The sequence below is a fragment of the Zootoca vivipara genome, chromosome 4 (genome assembly GCF_965207765.1).
Source record: "Zootoca vivipara chromosome 4, rZooViv2.hap1.1, whole genome shotgun sequence".
In the NCBI taxonomy this organism is placed as follows: domain Eukaryota; kingdom Metazoa; phylum Chordata; class Lepidosauria; order Squamata; family Lacertidae; genus Zootoca; species Zootoca vivipara.
The window spans coordinates 81,539,051-81,560,380 of NC_142587.1; the positions used below are offsets into that span (position 1 = coordinate 81,539,051).

Here is a 21,330-nt window from a genome sequence, read left to right on the forward strand (position 1 = left end):
ATGAAACTAAAAGCACCAGCCTCTAAATACAGCGTTGACTATACAGCAGCTGGTCATTACCATTCCAGCAATATTTTTATATCAATTAGAGCTTAATTCACCAAAAATTATAAGTGGAACTCCTACCTTTTTTCATTGGCAATTTGTGGATCAAGTAAACGATAAGTTTAAATCCGGTTTAAATCAGCCACACTTAATATGTAAAGTTTTCAGAAGTCTGGTTAAAGGAGGTACTTTTGTATAGAATATTTTGTGCTTAGGTTGTGCATAAATAATATACCAGATTTTAATAAATAGGTGATCTAGCTAAGTGCAGAAATGGAAATTCTGTTGGTTCAGTCAATTCAATTCTATTCTATTGCTTCAATTAACTGGAGTACCCCAGAAAAATAAACTTAAAAGTGAAGGTAGTGAAAAGGGTATTGTCATACATTTTGCTACCCTAGTTGTACACATATTTCTTAAGGGTTGTTCGTACATATCATGATCTGGATTGACGCCCTGCACTAGCAACTTGCCGGGGGAGGGGCATACTCTGAAAGGCAGAACTATGCAGTTAAGGTTCCATGTAGTTTTGTGATATAATACTATAAATCAGGGGTCAGCAACCTTTTTCGGCCGTGGGCCGGTCCACTGTCCCTCAGACCATGTGGTGGGCCGGACTATATTTTGAAGGGGAAAAATGAACGAATTCCTATGCCCCACAAATAACCCAGAGATGCATCTATATATATAAAAATGTAGAAGGTCCGTGTTTGTTAGGCCGTGACGTTCTCTGAAACCGCTTGCCCGATCGCGTTCAAATTTGGCCACAGTGTCACATGGAGATATCCGAGTGTTTCCATGTGCTTAGATTGCCCACATCTCACCCCTGTGGCAGGAAAATCAGGTAAAACCCACTGGTTTGAAACCCTGAACTCAGAGGGCCGGGGAAGCTGGGAAATAGAAGGCAGAAGAGGTTGCAACACAGTGCCCTCTAGCGGCGGCTACACTGGTACTACAGCTAGAAAACCTTGGCCCTCTATTGGAGACTACACTGGTACTGCAGCTACTAGGCCGAATGGAGGCTCTCCTTTACAGACTAGGCCAAATGGAGGTGGGGACTCGCCTGCGTGTGGGTTGGGGGCAAGAGGGGACGGGATAGGTCATGGATCGGGACAGGGTGGGGGGAATCACAGGGATGAGCCACAGCAACGCGTGGCCTGGCCAGCTAGTTTTAAATAAAAGGACACATTCTACTCATGTAAAAACACCAGGCAGGCCCCACAAATAGCCCAGAGATGCATTTTAAATAAAAGGACACATTCTGCTCATGTAAAACACACTGATTCCCGGACCATCTGCGGACCAGATTGAGAAGGTGATTGGGCCGCATCTGGACCCCGGGCCTTAGGTTGCCTACCCCTGCTATAAATAGACAGAATTGCAATATGGGTAGATCTCATCTTAGACTGATTTTACAAATGTGACCACAGAAAATAAAATAAATAAAATGGGCGGGAGAACAGGAAACACCTTCCGCCCCAGAAGAGATCTCACAGGAACCCACATGCAACCTTCCCAAAGCCTGGAAAGCAAGCGGGGTGGGGTGGGGTCTTAAAAAGCTATTTCCGCAGTGGGAAAACACAGTGTGGAAAGAGCTTTTTAAGGCTCCCCCCACTTACTTTCCAGGTTTCTGGGACAATCTCACCACAACTTTGCAGAGCCTTCCAAAGGCCTCGCACGACCTGCTCGGTAAGCAAGCTTGAGGGGCTTAGAAACTCTCCATCTTGGGGGGGGGGGGCAAGGCCCGCTCATCACTGGTGTCAGAGAGATAGGAATGGATGTGCAGGACTATTTGGGGCCGGGGGTTTGGCTTTGCATAATTTTGCTTATACAGTCCCCCGCTTAAGACAACTTCTACCTGTATATTCCCGCTTCTTCTTCCAGAAGAGGGAGCCGGTGCATTGAAGCTACTGCTAAAGCAAGCATATGATGACTTAAACGCATCTGACACTAACCTCTGACCAGCTTTCCAATGAGTTATTTATCTCACAAGCTTTGTGTATGGCCAGTGGATCCAGAGCTTTGGCTAAGCTTTCTGTTCCTCCATTTACATTCTGTTGCCACCCTACAATGGCCAAACTAGTACCATGTCAGAGAGGCTGTGAAATACCAAACATAGGTGACTGCCTTGCACTCACTCAGACCATTAGTCTACACCAGGCATCCCCAAACTGCGGCCCTCCAGATGTTTTGGCCTACAACTCCCATGATCCCTAGCTAACAGGACCAGTGGTCGGGGAAGATGGGAATTGTAGTCCAAAACATCTGGAGGGCCGAAGTTGGGGATGCCTGGTCTACACAGTTCAGCAGTGGCTGCCCAAGATTTCAGATGCAACATTCACAGCTCTGCCCGGAAATGCCCAGGATTGACCCTGGAATCTGTTTATTTATTTATTTCATTTAATACATATGTCAAGGGAAATATAAGTCGAACACTTATCTGGAGCCCAGCCCTTCCCATTCTTCCTGCTGATCTCAACTAAAGCATCCATGGCAAAAAAAGCCGTCCGACCTCTGCTTAAAAATATCTAATGAAGGAGAGTCCATGACCTTCCAAGAAAGTCCATTCCACTGTCAAACAGCTCTCACTGTCAGAAAGGTCTTCCTGATGTTTGGTCGGAAATTTCATGTCTTGTAACTTTAATTCATTGGTTCATGTCCTGTCCTTTGTAGCAGGAGAAAACAAGCTTGCTCCATATGACAACCTTTTAGATATTTGAAGATGGGTATCATACTTCCTCTCAGTCTCCTCTTTAGCAAGCTAGACATACCCAACTCTCTCAACTGTTGCAAACCCTTGATCATCCTTGTCGCCCTCCTCTACACATGTTGCAGCTTGTCAATATCCTTCTTAAACTGTGGTGCCCAGAACTGGACACAGTATTCCAGGTGTGGTCTGACCAAGATGTAATAGAGTGGGACCATTACTTCCCTTGGTGCAGCCTAGAGTAGCATTAGCTTTTTTTTGCTGCTGCCTGTTAAGTCGTGCTATGCTTGTGGTCTACTAGGACCCCTGGATCCCTGCTCTTTAGATGATAATGTTTATTAGCTCAATCTCATAAAAAATGAGGGTCCCTACTGGGTTTGTGGACCCTCCTGCTCATTTTTCTGAATGAAGGCATTTGACGTCTGCCCCAATTTCCTGTCCTGGTGGCTCCAGAGGTTACTTCTGCTGTGGATTTGCTACCCTAGCCCTGTCTGTGATCCTGTTTGTAGTATCCTGGGTTGGGAGTAGGATTAAGATGCAGGAATATTGTCCTAAACCGGGGAAATTCTTAAAAAAGAAAACCTGTTAAGAGAATGTTAATGCTTAAAACGTCCTAAACTACATTAAACAGATAAAATCTAGAGAGTTCTTTTTCGTTCTCCTTTGTTTCTTATTTAAAACTTTCTCTTTCCTTCACTAGATACAGTGGGTAAACTTACTTCATAGCCATAAAACATTAGTTGTCTAGCATAGTGCAAATGTTCTTCATATTAGTTGATTTAGGTATTTAGTTACAGTTCTTCCATCCCAGCTTTTCAATTTACTTGGTCTATAGCAGGCATAGGCAACCTTGGCTCTCCAGATGTTTTGGAACTACAACTCCCATGATCCCTGACCACTGGCCCTGTTAGCTAGGGATCATGGGAGTTCCATGTACAGTGGTACCTCGGTTTATGAACACAATTGGTTCCGGAAGTCTGTTCATAAACTGAAGCGTTCATAAACTGAAGCGAACTTTTCCATTGAAAGTAATGGAAAGTGGATTAATCCGTTCCAGAGTACTTAAACTGAAGCATTCATAAACTGAAGCGAACTTTCCCATTGAAAGTAATGGAAAGTGGATTAATCCGTTCCAGGCGGGTCCGCGGAGTACTTAAACTGAAGCGTTCATAAACTGAAGCATGGGTGTAATTGGTTCCGGAAGTCTGTTCATAAACTGAAGCGTTCATAAACCGAAGCGAACTTTCCCATTGAAAGTAATGGAAAATGAATTAATCCGTTCCAGATGGGTCCACGGTGTTCATAAACCGAAAATTCATAAACCGAGGTGTTCATAAACCGAGGTTCCACTGTAGTTCCAAAACATCTGGAGAGCCAAGGTTGCCTATGCCTGGTCTAGAGTCACTTATTAACTAAGCAAAATTATTGGGAAAAGTGTAATCATGGTCTTAAATGTTTCCCACAGAAATAAATGGGGCTTTAAACTAAAGTTGCTTCCAGGGACCTTTGCTATTTTAGGGTGGGATTCAATCACATACCAGCAAATCCAGGTTAAACAATGATAGTTGACTGGAACGTCTTATGCCGCAGTCCAGGTTCTCTAAAGCACTGGACTTTTTCTGCCAAAGTTGGACAATTCAGTGGAAAGTTCAGGATAACACTCACTTTGACATAATGTCGTTTAGTCTTCCTGCAATCAGATTGAGGTCAATGCTCAAAACAAGGTGCCTGGAAGTGCCCTCATTTTCTTTTTAAAGACCATTGGTCTCGGTTGTTAAAGAATGGGCTACATGATGTCATAATTCTGTTAATTTTATACAATGGTCATAACAATGTTGCCTTGGGGAAATGGGAAATGGGATATTCTTCTTGACAGCCATCTTTGCAGAAACCTATAAATACACTCTTCAAATATCGTTGGCTTCTATCCCATAAGTCCTACAATTGAACAGGAGAAGAGCAGATAGGTGTAATATTTGGTTATCTGCAGCGTCTCAATTTTACAAAGTGATATGAATGTCCACTCACTCACTCTCATTCCTCCAATGTGAGGTTGTGATTCTTGAAAGTCCTATTTTGTATTTTTGTTGTTTTTGGACTTTGTCTTTTGTTAGAAGATAATTCACCACAATTAGTAAAGGTTCCAAGTTATTCAGTAAGTAAAGCATAGCTACATAGTTACTGGAGTGAATATTCTCTGTATTCATGGTTGACTTTATTAACACCAATAGAAATCTGATAAAAATTGGGCAACGGAAGTAGATAGTCTCAATCAGGCATGACCAATCTCATTGTTGTAAGAAATGTTGTTACACATAAAATTCATTTGTAACTTTTTCAAGGGTTTTGTGGTTAGTACGGATCAAATTTGAAAGTAAATCTGCATAGCTCGGCTGTATCCCATGCGACAAAGCTTGGCTACAGCGTGCAATTAGGCTGGAATCTGAACGACATGCCAAGTCACGACTTAGTTCAGCAGAGTGCACAATGGCACGGCGACTGGTAAAGGAGCAAAGCACCGTGACCTCTCTTGGAAGTGGCACGATCGCATGTTTGTGCCAAGCCATGTTCAATCCAGGCCAGTTAAAGTAGTAACAGACCTGGGTGAGGAATAATCTATTGCCACCCTCTCCATAAGACACTTTTGACATACTATAAGGAGTGGCTCTCTCTCTTTCTTCTCCCTGCTTTTAATAATCTGAGCAACCTGAATGAAGTGTGGCTAGTAGCATAAGAACTGACAAGCTGGAACGTGTCCAGAAGAGGGCAACCAAAATGGTCAAAGGCCTGGAAACGATGCCTTATGAGAAACAGCTTAGGGAGCTGGGTATGTTTAGCCTGGAGAAGAGAAGGTTAAGGGGTGATATGATGAAGAAGAAGAGTTTGGATTTGATATCCCGCTTTATCACTACCCGAAGGAGTCTCAAAGCGGCTAACAATCTCCTTTCCCCTCCTCCCCCACAACAGACACCCTGTGAGGTGGGTGGGGCTGAGAGACTTCAGAGAAGCGTGACTAGCCCAAGGTCACCCAGCAGCTGCATGTGGAGGAGTGGAGACGCTAACCCGGTTCCCCAGATTACGAGTCCACCGCTCTTAACCACTATACCACACTTGCTCTCCATGTTCAAATATATAAAAGGATGTCAGAGGAGGGAGAAAGGTTGTTTTCTGCTGCTCCAGAGAAGCGGACACGGAGCAATGGATTCAAACTACAAGAAATAAGATTCCACCTAAACATTAGGAAGAACTTCCTGACAGTAAGAGCTGTTTGGCAGTGGAATTTGCTACCAAGGAGTGTGGTGGAGTCTCCTTCTTTGGAGGTTTTTAAGCAGAGGCTTGGCAGGCATATGTCAAGAATGCTTTGATGGTGTTTCCTGCTCGGCAGGGCGTTGGACTGGATGGCCCTTGTGGTCTCTTCCAACTCTATGATTCTAAGAAGGGAGTGAACATTTCCCTCTACTTCCTTAAAAATCCTTCATCCAATTATGCAAGGCAGCAGTTGAGTTAACAGGGCTGGGTAATTGCGTGGACAGGCAGAGTTCCCCAACCCCAGGCGACCCCTGAGTGGAATAATGTCTGAAGACAACTTGCTATGGGATTAAAATTGGCCACAACTTTATTAAGATTCAGATGTATGGAGACCTTGACTCAAGCATTGGGCGTTTATCCCTCCCAGTCCCCATCCAGGGATCTGGGAGACTTCAGGGTTATCCAGAATGTGTGGGGATTGGGCTGGCTCTGGAGAACAGAGCCCACCCCCCGCCCCACCGCTAGAGGGGAGAGCAATGACAACCTTTTGGCTTATGGCCAATGCCTCCCCTCAAGACCCCTTTATTGGGGATCCCTGGTATCACCACTCCAAAGGGGGCATGGGACACAGCTCCACGCCCCCCCCCTTTTAGGAAGATAGACTAGGATTCCGCCCAAGGCCTGAAACTGCCAAAGTTGTGACATATTGCAACGGGAAAGGCGAAACCTACCAATACAGGAAAATTCCTTTCCGGCCGTTCAACAGCGGCCCTGACGTAGCAGTGCCCGTGTACCTGTGGAGAAGAGGTTAACCTGCAAAAGAAGACTTAAATGAGGGTGTGGAGGGTGGGAGAAGCTCTGGAGCCGACTGCCGATTCCCAGGTAAGATTCACTTCTGTTGTGTGGGCTGTATGGTCCCTCCCCTTACCTGGCTGACCCCCTGGCAACACCTCCCCAGGTGGGATTGGACGATTGGCTGGGGTAGGCAGAGACCCTAGGTATCCAGCCTGGGGAGGATGCAGCCAGTATGAACTACCAGGTAGCCACTCTGGGATCCAGGGGGCTGCGCGCGACCACACAAAAGTCGCCCCCCCATTTAATGTGGGGCACGGTCATTGTGGTTCTCGTTTCTTGTCTGTCCTGTTCACACTGATAGGAGCATGGTATACACACTGTCTTAACTTATAACTGCAAGTGTTCCCATGGGATGAGGGAGGCTGTCATGGGGGGTGGGCTTTTTCAGTCATATGGCTACCTTCTCATGTATAGAATATGAGAATGAGAATATAAGATAAGTTATCTTTCCATCCAGGAAAGCTGATGTTATTTTAGTTCAGGGACACATTCCAACCATACAAAATACACAGAGAGTGTGGAGTAGAGCTGGGGAGGAGGTATAACCCAGGGAGAGTCCCAAGGGCCGGGCAGGAAGGCCTAGAAGGCCACATTCGAACCCTGCGCCTCACCCCTACTCTAGGGCCTTCCCTTGTTACTTCTCATAAGATGAATTGTTTGAAGGAGAACTCCTGCACTTCATGTTCTCCTTAACACTAGTTAAATCAGAGAATTAGTACATCTGTACTTGCCAGCACTTGCCTGCCGTACTGCAGAAATGGTGCACTCTGATGCTGAGCAAACTGAAATTTGCTTATGCAAGCTTTGTTTCATCATTTCTTAATAAACGGTTAGTCCCTCCAGGCAGCTCCAATTCTTTTTGCTTTCATACTTGCACTGTGAAGAACACTCTTTCAGCGGGGATTTGGCAGGAATATTTGCTTTTGACTTTCAGGCATCTCTTGAAGACACTTTTTAGGCCGGTAGGCCTATGCAGCTGTTTAAAACGTTTTAATGATTATTATTACTTTTTTAACGGCATTTTATGTTGTACAGGCTGCCCTAATATCTTACAAGATGGCAGTATGAAAATACTTCATAAATAAATAAGCTTCAGGGGTTCTAAAGAACCCTTACGGTATGCAATCCATCTGCTATCTGCTCTGAGTGCAACTACCTACTTCTAACATTTTCCTTATATTACTCTTCATAGCTGCTCATGTGCAGTACAAACAAAAATGCCCTGAAATGGATCTGAGCACAGGTCAGCACCTGCCTGCTATGCCAAATATATAATTGTCATTCGCTCTGCGAGTGTGGTATGTTTCTGAATGACGTTTTTACAAACAAAATACCTACCGTAGCATAACACACAAATCTTAATGTTGGGATGTAAAGCAGTTCAGTGTCAACATACCAAATAGATATTGTCCTGTTGGCTGCAGGCATTCCCACTTAATTCTTACTGCTTGCTAGCCCCATCTGCCCCTTCATGGATCAATGCCTTGTCGTGGCGAAGGGGCTCGAATAACTCGGAGAAGCTATGAGCTATGCCATGCAGGGCCACCCAAGATGGACAGGTCATAGTGGAGAGTTTTGACTAAACGTGATCCACCTGGAGAAGGAACTGGCAAGCCACTCCAGTATCCCTGCCAAGAAAACTCCATGGACAAAGACAACAGGCATATAAAAGTTATGACGCTGGAAGATGAGCCCCTCAGGTCGGAAGGCGTCCAACATGCTACTGAGGAAGAGCGGAGGACAAGTACAAGTAGATTCAGAGCTGATGAAGCGACTGGGCCAAAGCCGAAAGGATGCTCAGTTGCGGATATGCCTGGAAGCGAAAGGAAAGTCCGATGCTGTAAAGAAAAATATTGCATAGGAACCTGGAATGTAAGAACCATGAGTGGAGGTAAGCTGGATGTGGTCAAAAATGAGATGACAAGAATAAATATCGACATCCTGGGCATCAGTGAACTAAAATGGAAGGGAATGGGCGAATTCAGTTCGGGTGACTATCATATCTACTACTGTGGGCAAGAATCCTGTAGCAGAAATGGAGTGGCCCTCATAGTCAACAAAAGAGTGGCAAAAGCTGTAATGGGATGCAATCTCAAAAATGACAGAATGATCTCGATACGAATCCAAGGCAGACCTTTTAACATCACAGTAATCCAAGTTTATGCACCAACTACCGGTGCTGAAGAAAGTGAAATTGACCAATTCTATGAAGACCTACAACAACTTCTAGAAATGACACCAAAGAAGGATGTTCTTCTCATTACAGGGGATTGGAATGCTAAAGTAGGGAATCAAGAGATAAAAGGAACAACTGGCAAGTTTGGCCTTGGAGTTCAAAATGAAGCAGGGCAAAGGCTAATAGAGTTCTGTCAAGAGAACAAGCTGGTCATCACAAACACTCTCTTCCAACAACACAAGAGACGACTCTACACATGGATATCACCAAATGGGCAGCATCGAAATCAGATTGATTATATTCTCTGCAGCCAAAGATGGAGAAGCTCTATACAGTCAGCAAAAACAAGACCTGGAGCTGACTGTAACTCAGATCATCAGCTTCTTATAGCAAAATTCCAGCTTAAACTGAAGAAAGTAGGAAAAAGCACTGGGCCAGTAAGATACAATCTGAATCAAATCCCTTATGAATACACAGTGGAAGTGAGGAACAGGTTTAAGGATTTAGATTTGGTGGACAGAGTGCCTGAAGAACTATGGATGGAGGCTCGTAACATTATACAGGAGGCAGCAACGAAAACCATCCCAAGGAAAAGGAAATGCAAGAAAGCAAAATGGCTATCCAACGAGGCCTTACAAATAGCGGAGGAGAGGAGGCAAGCAAAATGCAAGGGAGATAGGGAAAGATACAGGAAACTGAATGCAGATTTCCAAAAAACAGCAAGGAGAGACAAGAGGGTCTTCTTAAATGAGCAATGCAAAGAAATAGAGGAAAACAATAGAATGGGGAAAACCAGAGATCTGTTCAAGAAAATTGGAGATATGAAAGGAACATTTCGTACAAAGATTACCATAATCAAGGACAAAAGTGGTAAGGACCTAACAGAAGCAGAAGACATCAAGAAGAGGTGGCAGGAATACACAGAGGAATTATACCAGAAAGATATGGAGGTCTCGTACACCCCAGGTAGTGTGGTTGCTGACCTTGAGCCAGACATCTTGGAGAGTGAAGTCAAATGGGCCTTAGAAAGCACTGCTAATAACAAGGCCAGTGGAAGTGATGATATTCCAGCTGAACTATTTAAAATTTTAAAAGATGATGCTGTTAAGGTGCTACACCCAATATGCCAGCAAGTTTGGAAAACTCAGCAATGGCCAGAGGATTGGAGAAGATCAGTCTACATCCCAATTCCAAAGAAGGGCAGTGCCAAAGAATGCTCCAACTACCGCACAATTGCGCTCATTTCACACGCTAGCAAGGTTATGCTTAAAATTCTACAAGGCAGGCTTAGGCAGTATGTGGACCGAGAACTCCCAGAAGTGCAAGCTGGATTTCGAAAGGGCAGAGGAACCAGAGACCAAATAGCAAACATGCGCTGGATTATGGAGAAAGCTAGAGAGTTCCAGAAAAACGTCTACTTCTGCTTCATTGACTATGCAAAAGCCTTCGACTGTGTCGACCACAGCAAACTATGGCAAGTTCTTAAAGAAATGGGAGTGCCTGATCACCTCATCTGTCTCCTGAGAAATCTCTATGTGGGACAAGAAGCTACAGTTAGAACTGGATATGGAACAACTGATTGGTTCAAAATTGGGAAAGGAGTACGACAAGGTTGTATATTGTCTCCCTGCTTATTTAATTTATATGCAGAATTCATCATGCGAAAGGCTGGACTAGATGAATCCCAAGCCGGAATTAAGATTGCCGGAAGAAATATCAACAACCTCAGATATGCAGATGACACAACCTTGATGGCAGAAAGCGAGGAGGAATTAAAGAACCTTTTAATGAGGGTGAAAGAGGAGAGCGCAAAATATGGTCTGAAGCTCAACATCAAAAAAACCAAGATCATGGCCACTGGTCCCATCACCTCCTGGCAAATAGAAGGGGAAGAAATGGAGGCAGTGAGAGATTTTACTTTCTTGGGCTCCTTGATCACTGCAGATGGTGACAGCAGTCACGAAATTAAAAGACGCCTGCTTCTTGGGAGAAAAGCAATGACAAACCTAGACAGCATCTTAAAAAGCAGAGACATCACTTTGCCGACAAAGGTCCGTATAGTTAAAGCTATGGTTTTCCCAGTAGTGATGTATGGAAGTGAGAGCTGGACCATAAAGAAGGCTGATCGTCGAAGAATTGATGCTTTTGAATTATGGTGCTGGAGGAGACTCTTGAGAGTCCCATGGACTGCTAGAAGATCAAACCTATCCATTCTTAAGGAAATCAGCCCTGAGTGCTCCCTGGAAGGACAGATCGTGAAGCTGAGGCTCCAATACTTTGGCCACCTCATGAGAAGAGAAGAATCCTTGGAAAAGACCCTGATGTTGGGAAAGATGGAGGGCACTAGGAGAAGGGGACGACAGAGGACGAGATGGTTGGACAGTGTTCTCGAAGCTACGAACATGAGTTTGACCAAACTGCGGGAGGCAGTGCAAGACAGGAGTGCCTGGCGTGCTATGGTCCATGGGGTCACGAAGAGTCGGACACGACTAAACGACTAAACAACAACAACAACAGCCCCATCTGCATGATACATGTAAAGTGGTATCATATCACTTTAAACAGTTATGGCTTCCCCCAAAGAATCCTGGGAAGTCTAGTTTGTTAAGGTGCTGAGAGTTGTTAGGAGACCACTAGTCCTTTCACTTAGCAATCAATCCCTCTCTCCTGGCAACTGGAAATTGTAGCTCTCTGAGAGGACTAGCGGTCTCCTAACAACTCTCAGCACCCTTCACAAACTAGACTTCCCAGGATTCTTTGGGGGAAGGCATAACTGTTTAAAGTTATATGATACCTGCTTTTACATGTATAGTGCAGATGGGGTGTTACTCATTGCAAATTGGGTCTTTGAAGTACCAAAAGGTGGCTCTGTAATTGCTCCCTCGCAGAACTTTCTGAAAATCCAGGGCATGACTTCAACCTAAGAGTCTTAGTATTACAAACATAGGCTCTTCAGTATTAGATATTTCTAGCCTTTACCCTCCTAGGGCTGAGTATTCAGAGAGGGGGAATGCTTCTTGCTAGGAAGGGATTGTTGGGATTGTAGAAGCTGGCCACATTTACAAGTCTTTCTGTCTTGAGAATGGGGCCAATTCATACCATAAAGGTAAAGGGACCCCTGCCCATTCAGTCCAGTCATGACCGACTCTGGGGTTGCGGCGCTCATCTCACGTTATTGGCCGAGGGAGCCAGCGTACAGCTTCCAGGTCATGTGGCCAGCATGACAAAGCCGCTTCTGGTGAACCAGAGCAGTACACAGAAATGCCGTTTACCTTCCCACTGTATTTTCTTGCACTTTGACATGCTTTCGAACTGCTAGGTTGGCAGGAGCTGGGACCGAGCAACTCACCCCATCACGGGGATTCGAACCACCGACCTACATGATCGGCAAGCCCTAGGCTCTGTGGTTTAACCCACAGCGCCACCCACGTCCTAATTCATACCATAGACATACCTTATAGTATACAGTGTCCTAGCTTGGGGGGGGGGGGTAGCTGCTTTTTTTTTTTTTTTGCCAGGGTGAAACCTCCAGAGGGATGCCATTGAGGTTCCCAGACACTGTGTGTGTGTGTGTGCACGCGGAAATGCACATAGGGGTGTCAAACTAGGTCTTTGACATGGGTTAAATCAGGCATCCCCAAACTGCGGCCCTCCAGATGTTTTGGCCTACAACTCCCATGATCCCTAGCTAAGAGGATCAGTGGTCAGGGATGATGGGAATTGTAGTCCAAAACATCTGGAGGGCCAAAGTTTGGGGATGCCTGGGTTAAATAAAGCCTAGTTTCACCCCTTATATAAATGTGAGTAGCTACCTCTGATTTTGAACTGGTGAGTTCCTTCTCCCGAATCTCAGCCTTTTCTCCCATTTAAGAAGATACTAAATAAATAGATTCAGCTCATGTGTAGCTCATGTACTTCAAAATTACATAATGTAAAATTGCTCCATTTAGGTACAGTACAAAACATACTTGAGGACTGGAACAAGTTGACTTTTTCTTGGTGTTGGGCACGGAATATCAGAGTAATTCACAACAGTTCAAGTGTTCATTGAGTTAACTGGGAATTGTCGCATGATGCTGTTCTGGTACTTTCCGGGACAGTGTGCGCCTATGGCGCTGGCATGTGTTTTACCCTGAATTATCTGCATTTACATTGTAAACCTGGGGCATGCATTTTTAAAAAACACCTAAGGGGGAAGTCTCAACAGTGAATTGTTGTTAAAGCCAACAAATTGGCATGTCCTAATCGGGCTTTTACAAGGGTCAATTAAGTTGAAATTCAGGTTACAGCAGTAGCCTTTTTTCCCAAGTGTTAAAGTTTTCAAATAAGGCTCTACTGTTTTGGTGCATATGAGCTGTGTGATCCTCAGCAAAACAGAAATGGGCACAGGAATATACAATGTCCTTTTAAAATTCACTCAGGTGGACTTGTACTGAGGTGAGCTGGCTTTTCAGTACTAGGCCTATCCATTTCATGTTTGATCTTTTTCTCAGGGTGATCTGAATAGTTTGAGAAGCTCTGTAGTGGGTCACAAGCGATGAAGCCCTGGATTAATAGCTGGTTTAGAGCTAAATTTTCCTTCTATTCTTCAGGGAGTCAGTCTCCCTAGCTAAGAAAACAAATCCATGCTTGACAAGGACAGAAACTTTTATTGCACCAGTCCAACAAATTGAATACAATTGTGCCACTATCAAAGAAGCCCTCAGCAAATGGTCTATTCAGAAGCCTTGCATAATCATTGTAGGTTTGAGTTTCCAAGAGTGTTGAGCTTCACCTCTGTGACTATCATCTGATCTGAAAGAAAGGTTTGGGTTTCAGGTGGAGAATCTCACAATAAAACTATTCACTGCTGCTCTTTTATTAGTTTGAACAAGTATCTACAGAGTTCTAGCCTTGTGACTTTGCTAAAGGAAAATATTTAAAGGTAACCCACCTTGCAGACTGAACCGATCCAGGAATTACGAGCAAAGCCTTGTTTTGCACCAATAAAGGGATGCATTATAGTTGGTTCTGATGTTCGAAAATGGCCCTGTTCTATCACTCAGAACTGCAGTGGTTGTTGACTGTAAAAGGTCAGTAAAATTCCATCCTGTGCAAACTTCTTCCCCAAGCCCCAAAATTTGGAGCATATAACATCTGCCACAAGTGCAGTGATTACTCAGTTAACTGGTATACTTTATAAAATTGGCATTGTAAACTTTGAGGAATTATTGGCCTCATGGGAAATGTGTTTTACTCCAGACGGAAGTTTGCACATTGGTTTTTACATTATATAGTCAGGAACACTGAACAAGATAAAATAAAATGTTACAAATTATAAGAGATTAACTACTTTCTACTTATTCGTATTAAATAAATATTACATCATCATTGGGGCATTTAAATGCACAGACATGGCTATTATTTTCAACCTAGATAGTACTTGCATGAGATGAAAAACCTGTTTTGCTGATAGGCAAGTTATCAAAGACTTGTTTTTACAAAGCTAATAAAAGGATACCACTTTGTAAAAATATTGTGATTTTACTAGCTCTTTTATCTGGTGCAGTCACTTTTCCTTAAGCAACAGCATCTGAAAATGTTCATCCTAAAGATCCATAAGTGTTAGCTTGACAGTGGAAAGTTGTAAGTTGTTTCGATTTATAAAGAAGTAAGCAGATGTTTGTTTGCCACTTTTCAAAACGACTTCTTAGTTTATTTCTAAAGAGTTTGTGAAATGAATGTAATGGGTGTTTTTATTAAATGATTTCAACATTTTTTTGTGTTCTAGGAGTGTACGCCTGAGAACCTAGAACTGAAAAAGAAGATTTTTGGCCAGTTAGACCTTATTGTCAGTAATGATGTAATACTAGGCAGCTCAACCTCTTGTCTTATGCCTACAAAGTTGTTCACCGGGCTAAAGCACGTTAAGCAGTGTATAGTGGCACATCCTGTAAGTACACCAAGATACTCCAGTAATTTATTGTGTTGAAGCCTAAATTTGTGGTGTTCGGCTTGTATGTCGTAAGTACAGTTCTTACTCATTCATATGCAAGTTTTTCAAAAGAATGCCACTTTGATATGTTGTATTAAATCTATGATGGTACAGTTTTGCAAGCCACCCTGGGAAGAGAGGTATAAATACAGTAATCAGTAGAGCTGGGCAATATCTGGTTTTCAACATCATGATCTATCACCAGCTAAACATGGTGATATACCAGTATATCACAATTAACATTTACATTAGAAAAGCCAGTCCGGATCAGAACAAAGTCCTATCTAGCTCAGCATTATGCTGCTTGAAGTGGCCAGGTAGATGCCAGAGGGAAACCCACAAGCACGGCAAGAGCTCAGTGGTCCTCTTCTGCCTTTGATGGCCATCAGAAGCTTTAAGAACATAAGAAGAGTCTGCTGGATCATCTAGTCCAGCATCCAGTAATGTATGGTCTAGCTGAGATTCCTGCAATGCAGCACTAGATGATCCTTGGTGTCCCTTCTATGATTCAACCAGATGTTTGTGGGAAACCCACAAGCAGAACCAGAGCACAAGAGCACTCTCCTCCCTCTTCTGTGGTTTCCAGGAACTGATATTCAGAAGCATTGCTACTTCTGGTTATGGAGGCAGATCATATTCTTCATGGGGTTGGTAGGCTTAGTAGCAGAACACCTACTTTGCATTTGGATGCTCCCAGGTTCAGTCAGTGCCTTTCCAAGTTTAAAAGACCTTGGTTCATTTTTGTCAGGGTCCGTTGTCAAGACATGCAGCCAAACTGGGTTTGGGAAAGACAGGAAACAACTTGGTCTTCCCTCTGTGAATTCAATACTCAGACTCCACAATTCCCTGAAACTTGTGGGACAAACCCTTAGTTCCCCTGTCCCACTTTAAGCTGGACCATAACTAACCCAGACATGTGCAACTGAACCAACCACATACTACTCTCCTGTTAAACCCCTCCGTCTCCCCCGCCCAAACTATTTTGCATGTGTTAAATTTTAGGTTGTACAGTGGTACCTCGGGTTGTGGACCCAATCTGTTCCGGGGTGCCATTCGCACCCCGAAAAGTCTGCAACCCGAGTGGCGGTTTCACGCATGCGTGAAAGCGCGCAGAACGCTTCTGCACATGCACGAACTACGCATAATGCTTCTGCACTTGCACGCGCAACACTTCCGGGTACGCCGCGTTTGCAACCTGGAAAAACGCAACCTGCAGTGGACGCAACCTGAGGTATGACTGTAAGCTTGTCAGGGAAGGTGCCTGTCCTCTTGTACTCTGTCAAGTGCCATCCACACTTATATGTTACAGGTGACTCCCCACTTGCGCAAGGATTACGTTCCAGGCCCGCACACACATAAGTGAAATCATGTAAAGTGGGTAGCATCCTCTAAACACCCTTTAAACTGCCCCTCTGCTGCTCTCTCGTCAATCCATACCCAAAAAATACCATATCCAAAAATATCCACAACTAGAATTGAAGCCCTGGGGCTGCCAGGAGACCGGCGCATGTGCAGGAAAGTGGCTGTTGCGCTAGGCGGGGAGGCTGAGCAGCATAAACAAAGGCCCTCTGCACCTCCAGTCTCTTCAGGGCTTCTTCCACCCTCACTGGTGCCTCTTCGGGCTCTGGGAAGGGTCTCCCTTGCAAGCCACAAGGACTCTCCAGCTCTCCCTCGCCATTTCCAGGTTTGAATTGAATGATTTAATTATTTTCCAGTGCCATGCATATATGCTTCCGCCCGTGAGTAGAATGCTCGTAAGTGGGTGGGTGTGCCCGTATTATCATCTAATACTACTATCGAAGGGCTTGTCAATAATACTGGTTTTCGTAGAATTGGAAGGGAACCTCAAGGGTTATCTTGTCCACCCCCTGAAATGCAAGGGTCACAAATTATATTAACTGGCCATAATAGTATGTTCATAAATATGTTTCTTTTCTTTCTAAATATGTTTTGTGTAAAGGTAAACCCACCATATTATGTTCCTCTGGTTGAATTGGTTCCCCACCCAGAAACTGAACCTTCTACAGTCGAGAAAACCTATGCTCTGATGAAGAAGATTGGGCAATCTCCGGTTCGGTTGACAAAAGAGATCGATGGTTTCGCTCTGAACCGACTCCAGTATGCAATCATTAGTGAAGCATGGAGACTTGTTGGTGTATGTATGATTTTTATTCTTTAACTGACTTGAATGTGCTTCCAGTAACTACATTGTACTACCTAATCTAGAGATCAGTCTCGTTGAGCTCAGTGGAGCTTACTTTTGATAAATAGGATCAGAAACTTATTATTATTTTAAATTATTTAATATTCCAAAATATTTTAATTATTTTCTTAATGACCCCTGTGCAATAACATTAACTGATAACTTAGTCAATGCTAAAAGAAAGAGAGACGCAAGCTAAGTTGCACAGTAATATGAGGAACACTCCAAAACAATGTCATTTTCATTCAAGCCCAGAAGAACAAGGTGAAAAGGTCAGCGAAAGAAATACTGATTTTCATGTTGTTTCCCTTCGTTTCCTGTTGCTTTCAGAAGGCTTTGGGTATACTTTATAACATTTGTGCTCAATGAAACAACTATGAAAGTAATCCTTTAAGCAGCAGTAGGCTCAGCTTTCAAGAATCGCATCTCTCAACTTTTGATAATCATTTGATACAAGGGAATAAAAGACAAATTTCTCCTGCTGCTGCTTTTTTGGAGTGTAGCTCATTATGACTTGTAGTGACATTGCTTGTTGCATTTCCCGTAGTTGCATATTCTCTGATACTAGTTATGACCTCCTTGCGCAAAAAGGCAATTTCTCAGTCTCCTCTCTTTGTCTTGAGTTTCAATGGTGGAGGCCATTATTGTTTTTCCTTTGTGTGTAACTGTAAGCAGTGTGTGATGGCAAGGAAGCATTGTTATGCATGGTTTCCTATATCTTTCTCTTGATATCATAGCTCAGGTTTGGCCCTGACAATGGTGTTGGACTCCAACTCTTATCATCGCCAGTGGTCAGGGAAGATGGGAGTTGGAGGAGCCCAACAACATATGGATGACCCTCATTCTTGTATGTGAGTTGCTTCACATGGGGTCTTGGGGCTAAACTGCCTATGGTATGTGTTTTCAAGAGTGTGCCTCTGAGGATGAAGTCAAACTGCTGCATTTGCAGCACTGAAGTGACTTCCCTGGGGCGCAAGCCTGGGAACTGGGTATGGAAGTCCTGGACAGCACCAGAGGACAAGACTCCCACCCCCAGCCTCACTGATGTGGTCCAAAGGAAAGCAAAGCAATACATTTGGCACCAGCTTGGCTGCAGGAGTTGCCAGAAGGAGACGTACAAGGCGCCATCCAACCATCTTAGGGGCTCCACTCCAAATTTGTGCAGGGTTTACTCCTTAGCCTTTTCTTATCCTGAAGATGTCCCCCAGGATTTTTCCTCGGTGTTTCCTCCTGAAGCCTTTCTCATGGATGAGTATAGCCAGAAGTTCTAGTTACAGGTAGGTAGCCGTGTTGGTCTGAGTCGAAGCAAAATAAAAAAATTCTTTCAGTAGCACCTTAAAGACCAACTAAGTTTTTATTTTGGTATGAGCTTTCGTGTGCATGCACACTTCTTCAGATACCAAAGAAGAAGAAGTGTGCATATCTGAAGAAGTGTGCATGCACACGAAAGCTCATACCAAAATAAAAACTTAGTTGGTCTTTAAGGTGCTACTGAAAGAATTTTTTTATATAGCCAGAAGGAAACAGAGGTGTAGGAGCAGAGTTTTCCTTCTCCTAGATGGGCAGCCTTCCCAGGTTGATGAGCCCCATCTGCCCCTCACTTCCTTCCACCACATGTGCAGAAACTGCCTTCTTGACTGTTGGACCCACTAATGGTCTCATCCGCTTACTCTGCCAGAGACTGTCTTAATAACTTTGCTAACATTTTAGATGGCTTGTTACCAAATTCAAAATGTTTTTGTCTAAGAAACATTAAAGATCTCCCCCACTTCTGAACTTGCATTGATTCAAACTGTTGCCCTTTGCCCTTCAATTGTTCACCTCCTTGCACATTTGTTTCCTTTGTACAGTTATTATTAAGTGCTCATCTTAGTTTTTAGTTGGGTTTCTTGTGAAATATTCATTTTCTTTATTTCTGACACCTTTTTAAAATACAATTATACCTCTTATATATGCCTTATCTGAATCCTATATAGTAGGCTAAGAGACCTCTGTTTCCTTTGGGAAATATATTTTAACTCTTTACTAATACTATTAACCAATTCAGGATTATTAAAATATGTTGCATCTAATCTCCATTGCGCAATCATTATTTCATTCCCACTTAACATAATATGAATACAACACACTGACAGCATAATCCATTCATGGAGTTTTACCATACAGTGGTACCTCGCTAGACAAACGCCTCGCAGCACAGAAAAATCGCAAAATGAAAATGTTTTGCACATTTTTTTGCACGCGCAAGACAAAGTTTTTATGGCTGTGCAAAGAAAACTTCGCAAGACAAAGCAGGGCGCTGCGAGGAGGAGAAAGTCAGACCGAGAACCCGCCCGCCTCGCGCTTCCGCAGTCGCCATTGCCCAGAGCCCGTCCGCCTCACACTTCCGCCGCCACCATCCCAGATCCCCCCCTCACTCACCTTAAGCCTGCCTGCCTGCGCGTGAACGGGCTGTCTGTCTGGTTGGGCGCAAGGGTCTGGCTGCTGGGGAAGGAAGGAGGGAGCCTCTCCCTGGCCCACCTCCTGCTTCCCCCTGAAAAACTTCTGGCCATGGCGGGTGAGTCGGCGCCTTTTTTTTGTGCTTCCCCCCCCCCTATAGGAACGCATGAATTAAATTTCAATGCATTCCTGTGGGAAACCGCGCTTCGCAAGACGAAATTATTGCAACACGAAATGACACGTGGAACGAATTAATTTCATCTTGCGTGGTACCACTGTATTAGTTCTAGGGAAGGAAACCAAAGAAGCCCATAAAGCAATTGCTTTTACAGGTTCAGCTTCTGTTTGAGTTTTTAAACTCATTTTGAAAACAGATTGTGCTATAAGGTGGGAGATGCTTTTGACACTTCAAAGAAAAATCAAGCCAAGTCTGCTTTTGCTGTAATGTGGGACGTGCAACTCGTCACCACAGCATGACCTGTGACCCCAGTGATCTTGCAGGGGAGGAGACCCATAACTCCCACTTGCCGCATTGCAGCAGCAATGGCGAAAGGAGAAGCAGAAGTTGCTCATGCTTCCTGGTTCACTGGTGCTTTTGTAATGTGTGAAACTGAGTAGCTTATTTTTCTTCCTTTATTTTGTTGCCCCCAGAGAGACCTTTGGAAGGCACCATTAGGACAGCAGCTACTTTCTTCACTGCTGCTTACCCAGCTTAAATGTGAGCAGGATTGCTTCCTAAGGGAATTAGTCACAGGATTTGTAATTGTATGTTGTAAGACTGTAAAGAACTCCTAAAAGCACAAAGAACAACGGGTAGTCTTTAAAAGACACTATTTTGGCAGCAGGGGCAAAATTATTTGTGTGTCAATTCAACATCTGATCTGATTTACTAAGGGAATGCGAAATTTGAACTTTTCGATGGCCTTCTAGCTATAGACATGCCAGCTATTTACAGATTTCTAAGCACTTTTTAAATAAAGGCCTTATTCTGTTGTAGGGGGGAGACATTTTGAAGCATAATAACACCGTGCAGCAAAATTTAATATATTGACATCATGTTTTGTCATTATTTTATTTTACCCAGAAATAAAGGAGTGACTTGTATATACTTTGTGGATTCCCTAGGTACACAGAAGTACACAATTATGTTAATTTGAAAAACAACATCCAGGCAAGAGCCTGAGAGCTTACAAAAATATTATGGCATCTGAACCGTGGGTGTGGGTGGGTGTTAGGGATGAGGAGTAGAGTCTAAGGAAACATTAAGTCAAGTGTGGGTCTAACAGCTGAATCTATAGTTGAGACATCCATTGTTTTTGTGTGTCAGTCAAAGGAGGAAATAAAAGGAAATGGAGGACAGAGAAATAGATTAAATTGGTCTGCTCAAGTCTCTGACAACTTATATAGTAAGTATCCTGGAGAAGGGGAAAAAGGTTTTGTGCTTTCAGATTATTATTTTTTAAATCCCCCTATACTACAGGAATGTTTCAGAATGTGAAAATCTCCATATCTCCATATGGAAGATTGCCCTGTCGTGGGAAGATAGACATGTTGCTGTTTGTAACTCCTTTAAGAAGGTGGCTAGCTACTGCAAGCCTAGCAGAGCGAGGAATACATTTCTATTTATTTGATGAAAATGTTAAGAACTTTAGTTACTCACATCAAGTCTTGAACACTATATA

The 21,330-nt window shown here is 43.6% G+C and overlaps 1 protein-coding gene across 1 annotated transcript in view; it reads left to right on the top strand.

Moving 5' to 3' along the window:
- CRYL1 (crystallin lambda 1) overlaps positions 1-21,330 on the top strand; it is a 47,039-nt gene that overhangs the window by 14,928 nt on the left and 10,781 nt on the right. The window contains exons 4-5 of the mRNA XM_035115458.3: positions 14,803-14,964; positions 16,967-17,161. Of these exons, the coding sequence (XP_034971349.1) occupies positions 14,803-14,964; positions 16,967-17,161 (357 nt within the window). The remainder of the gene's footprint in view (positions 1-14,802; positions 14,965-16,966; positions 17,162-21,330) is intronic.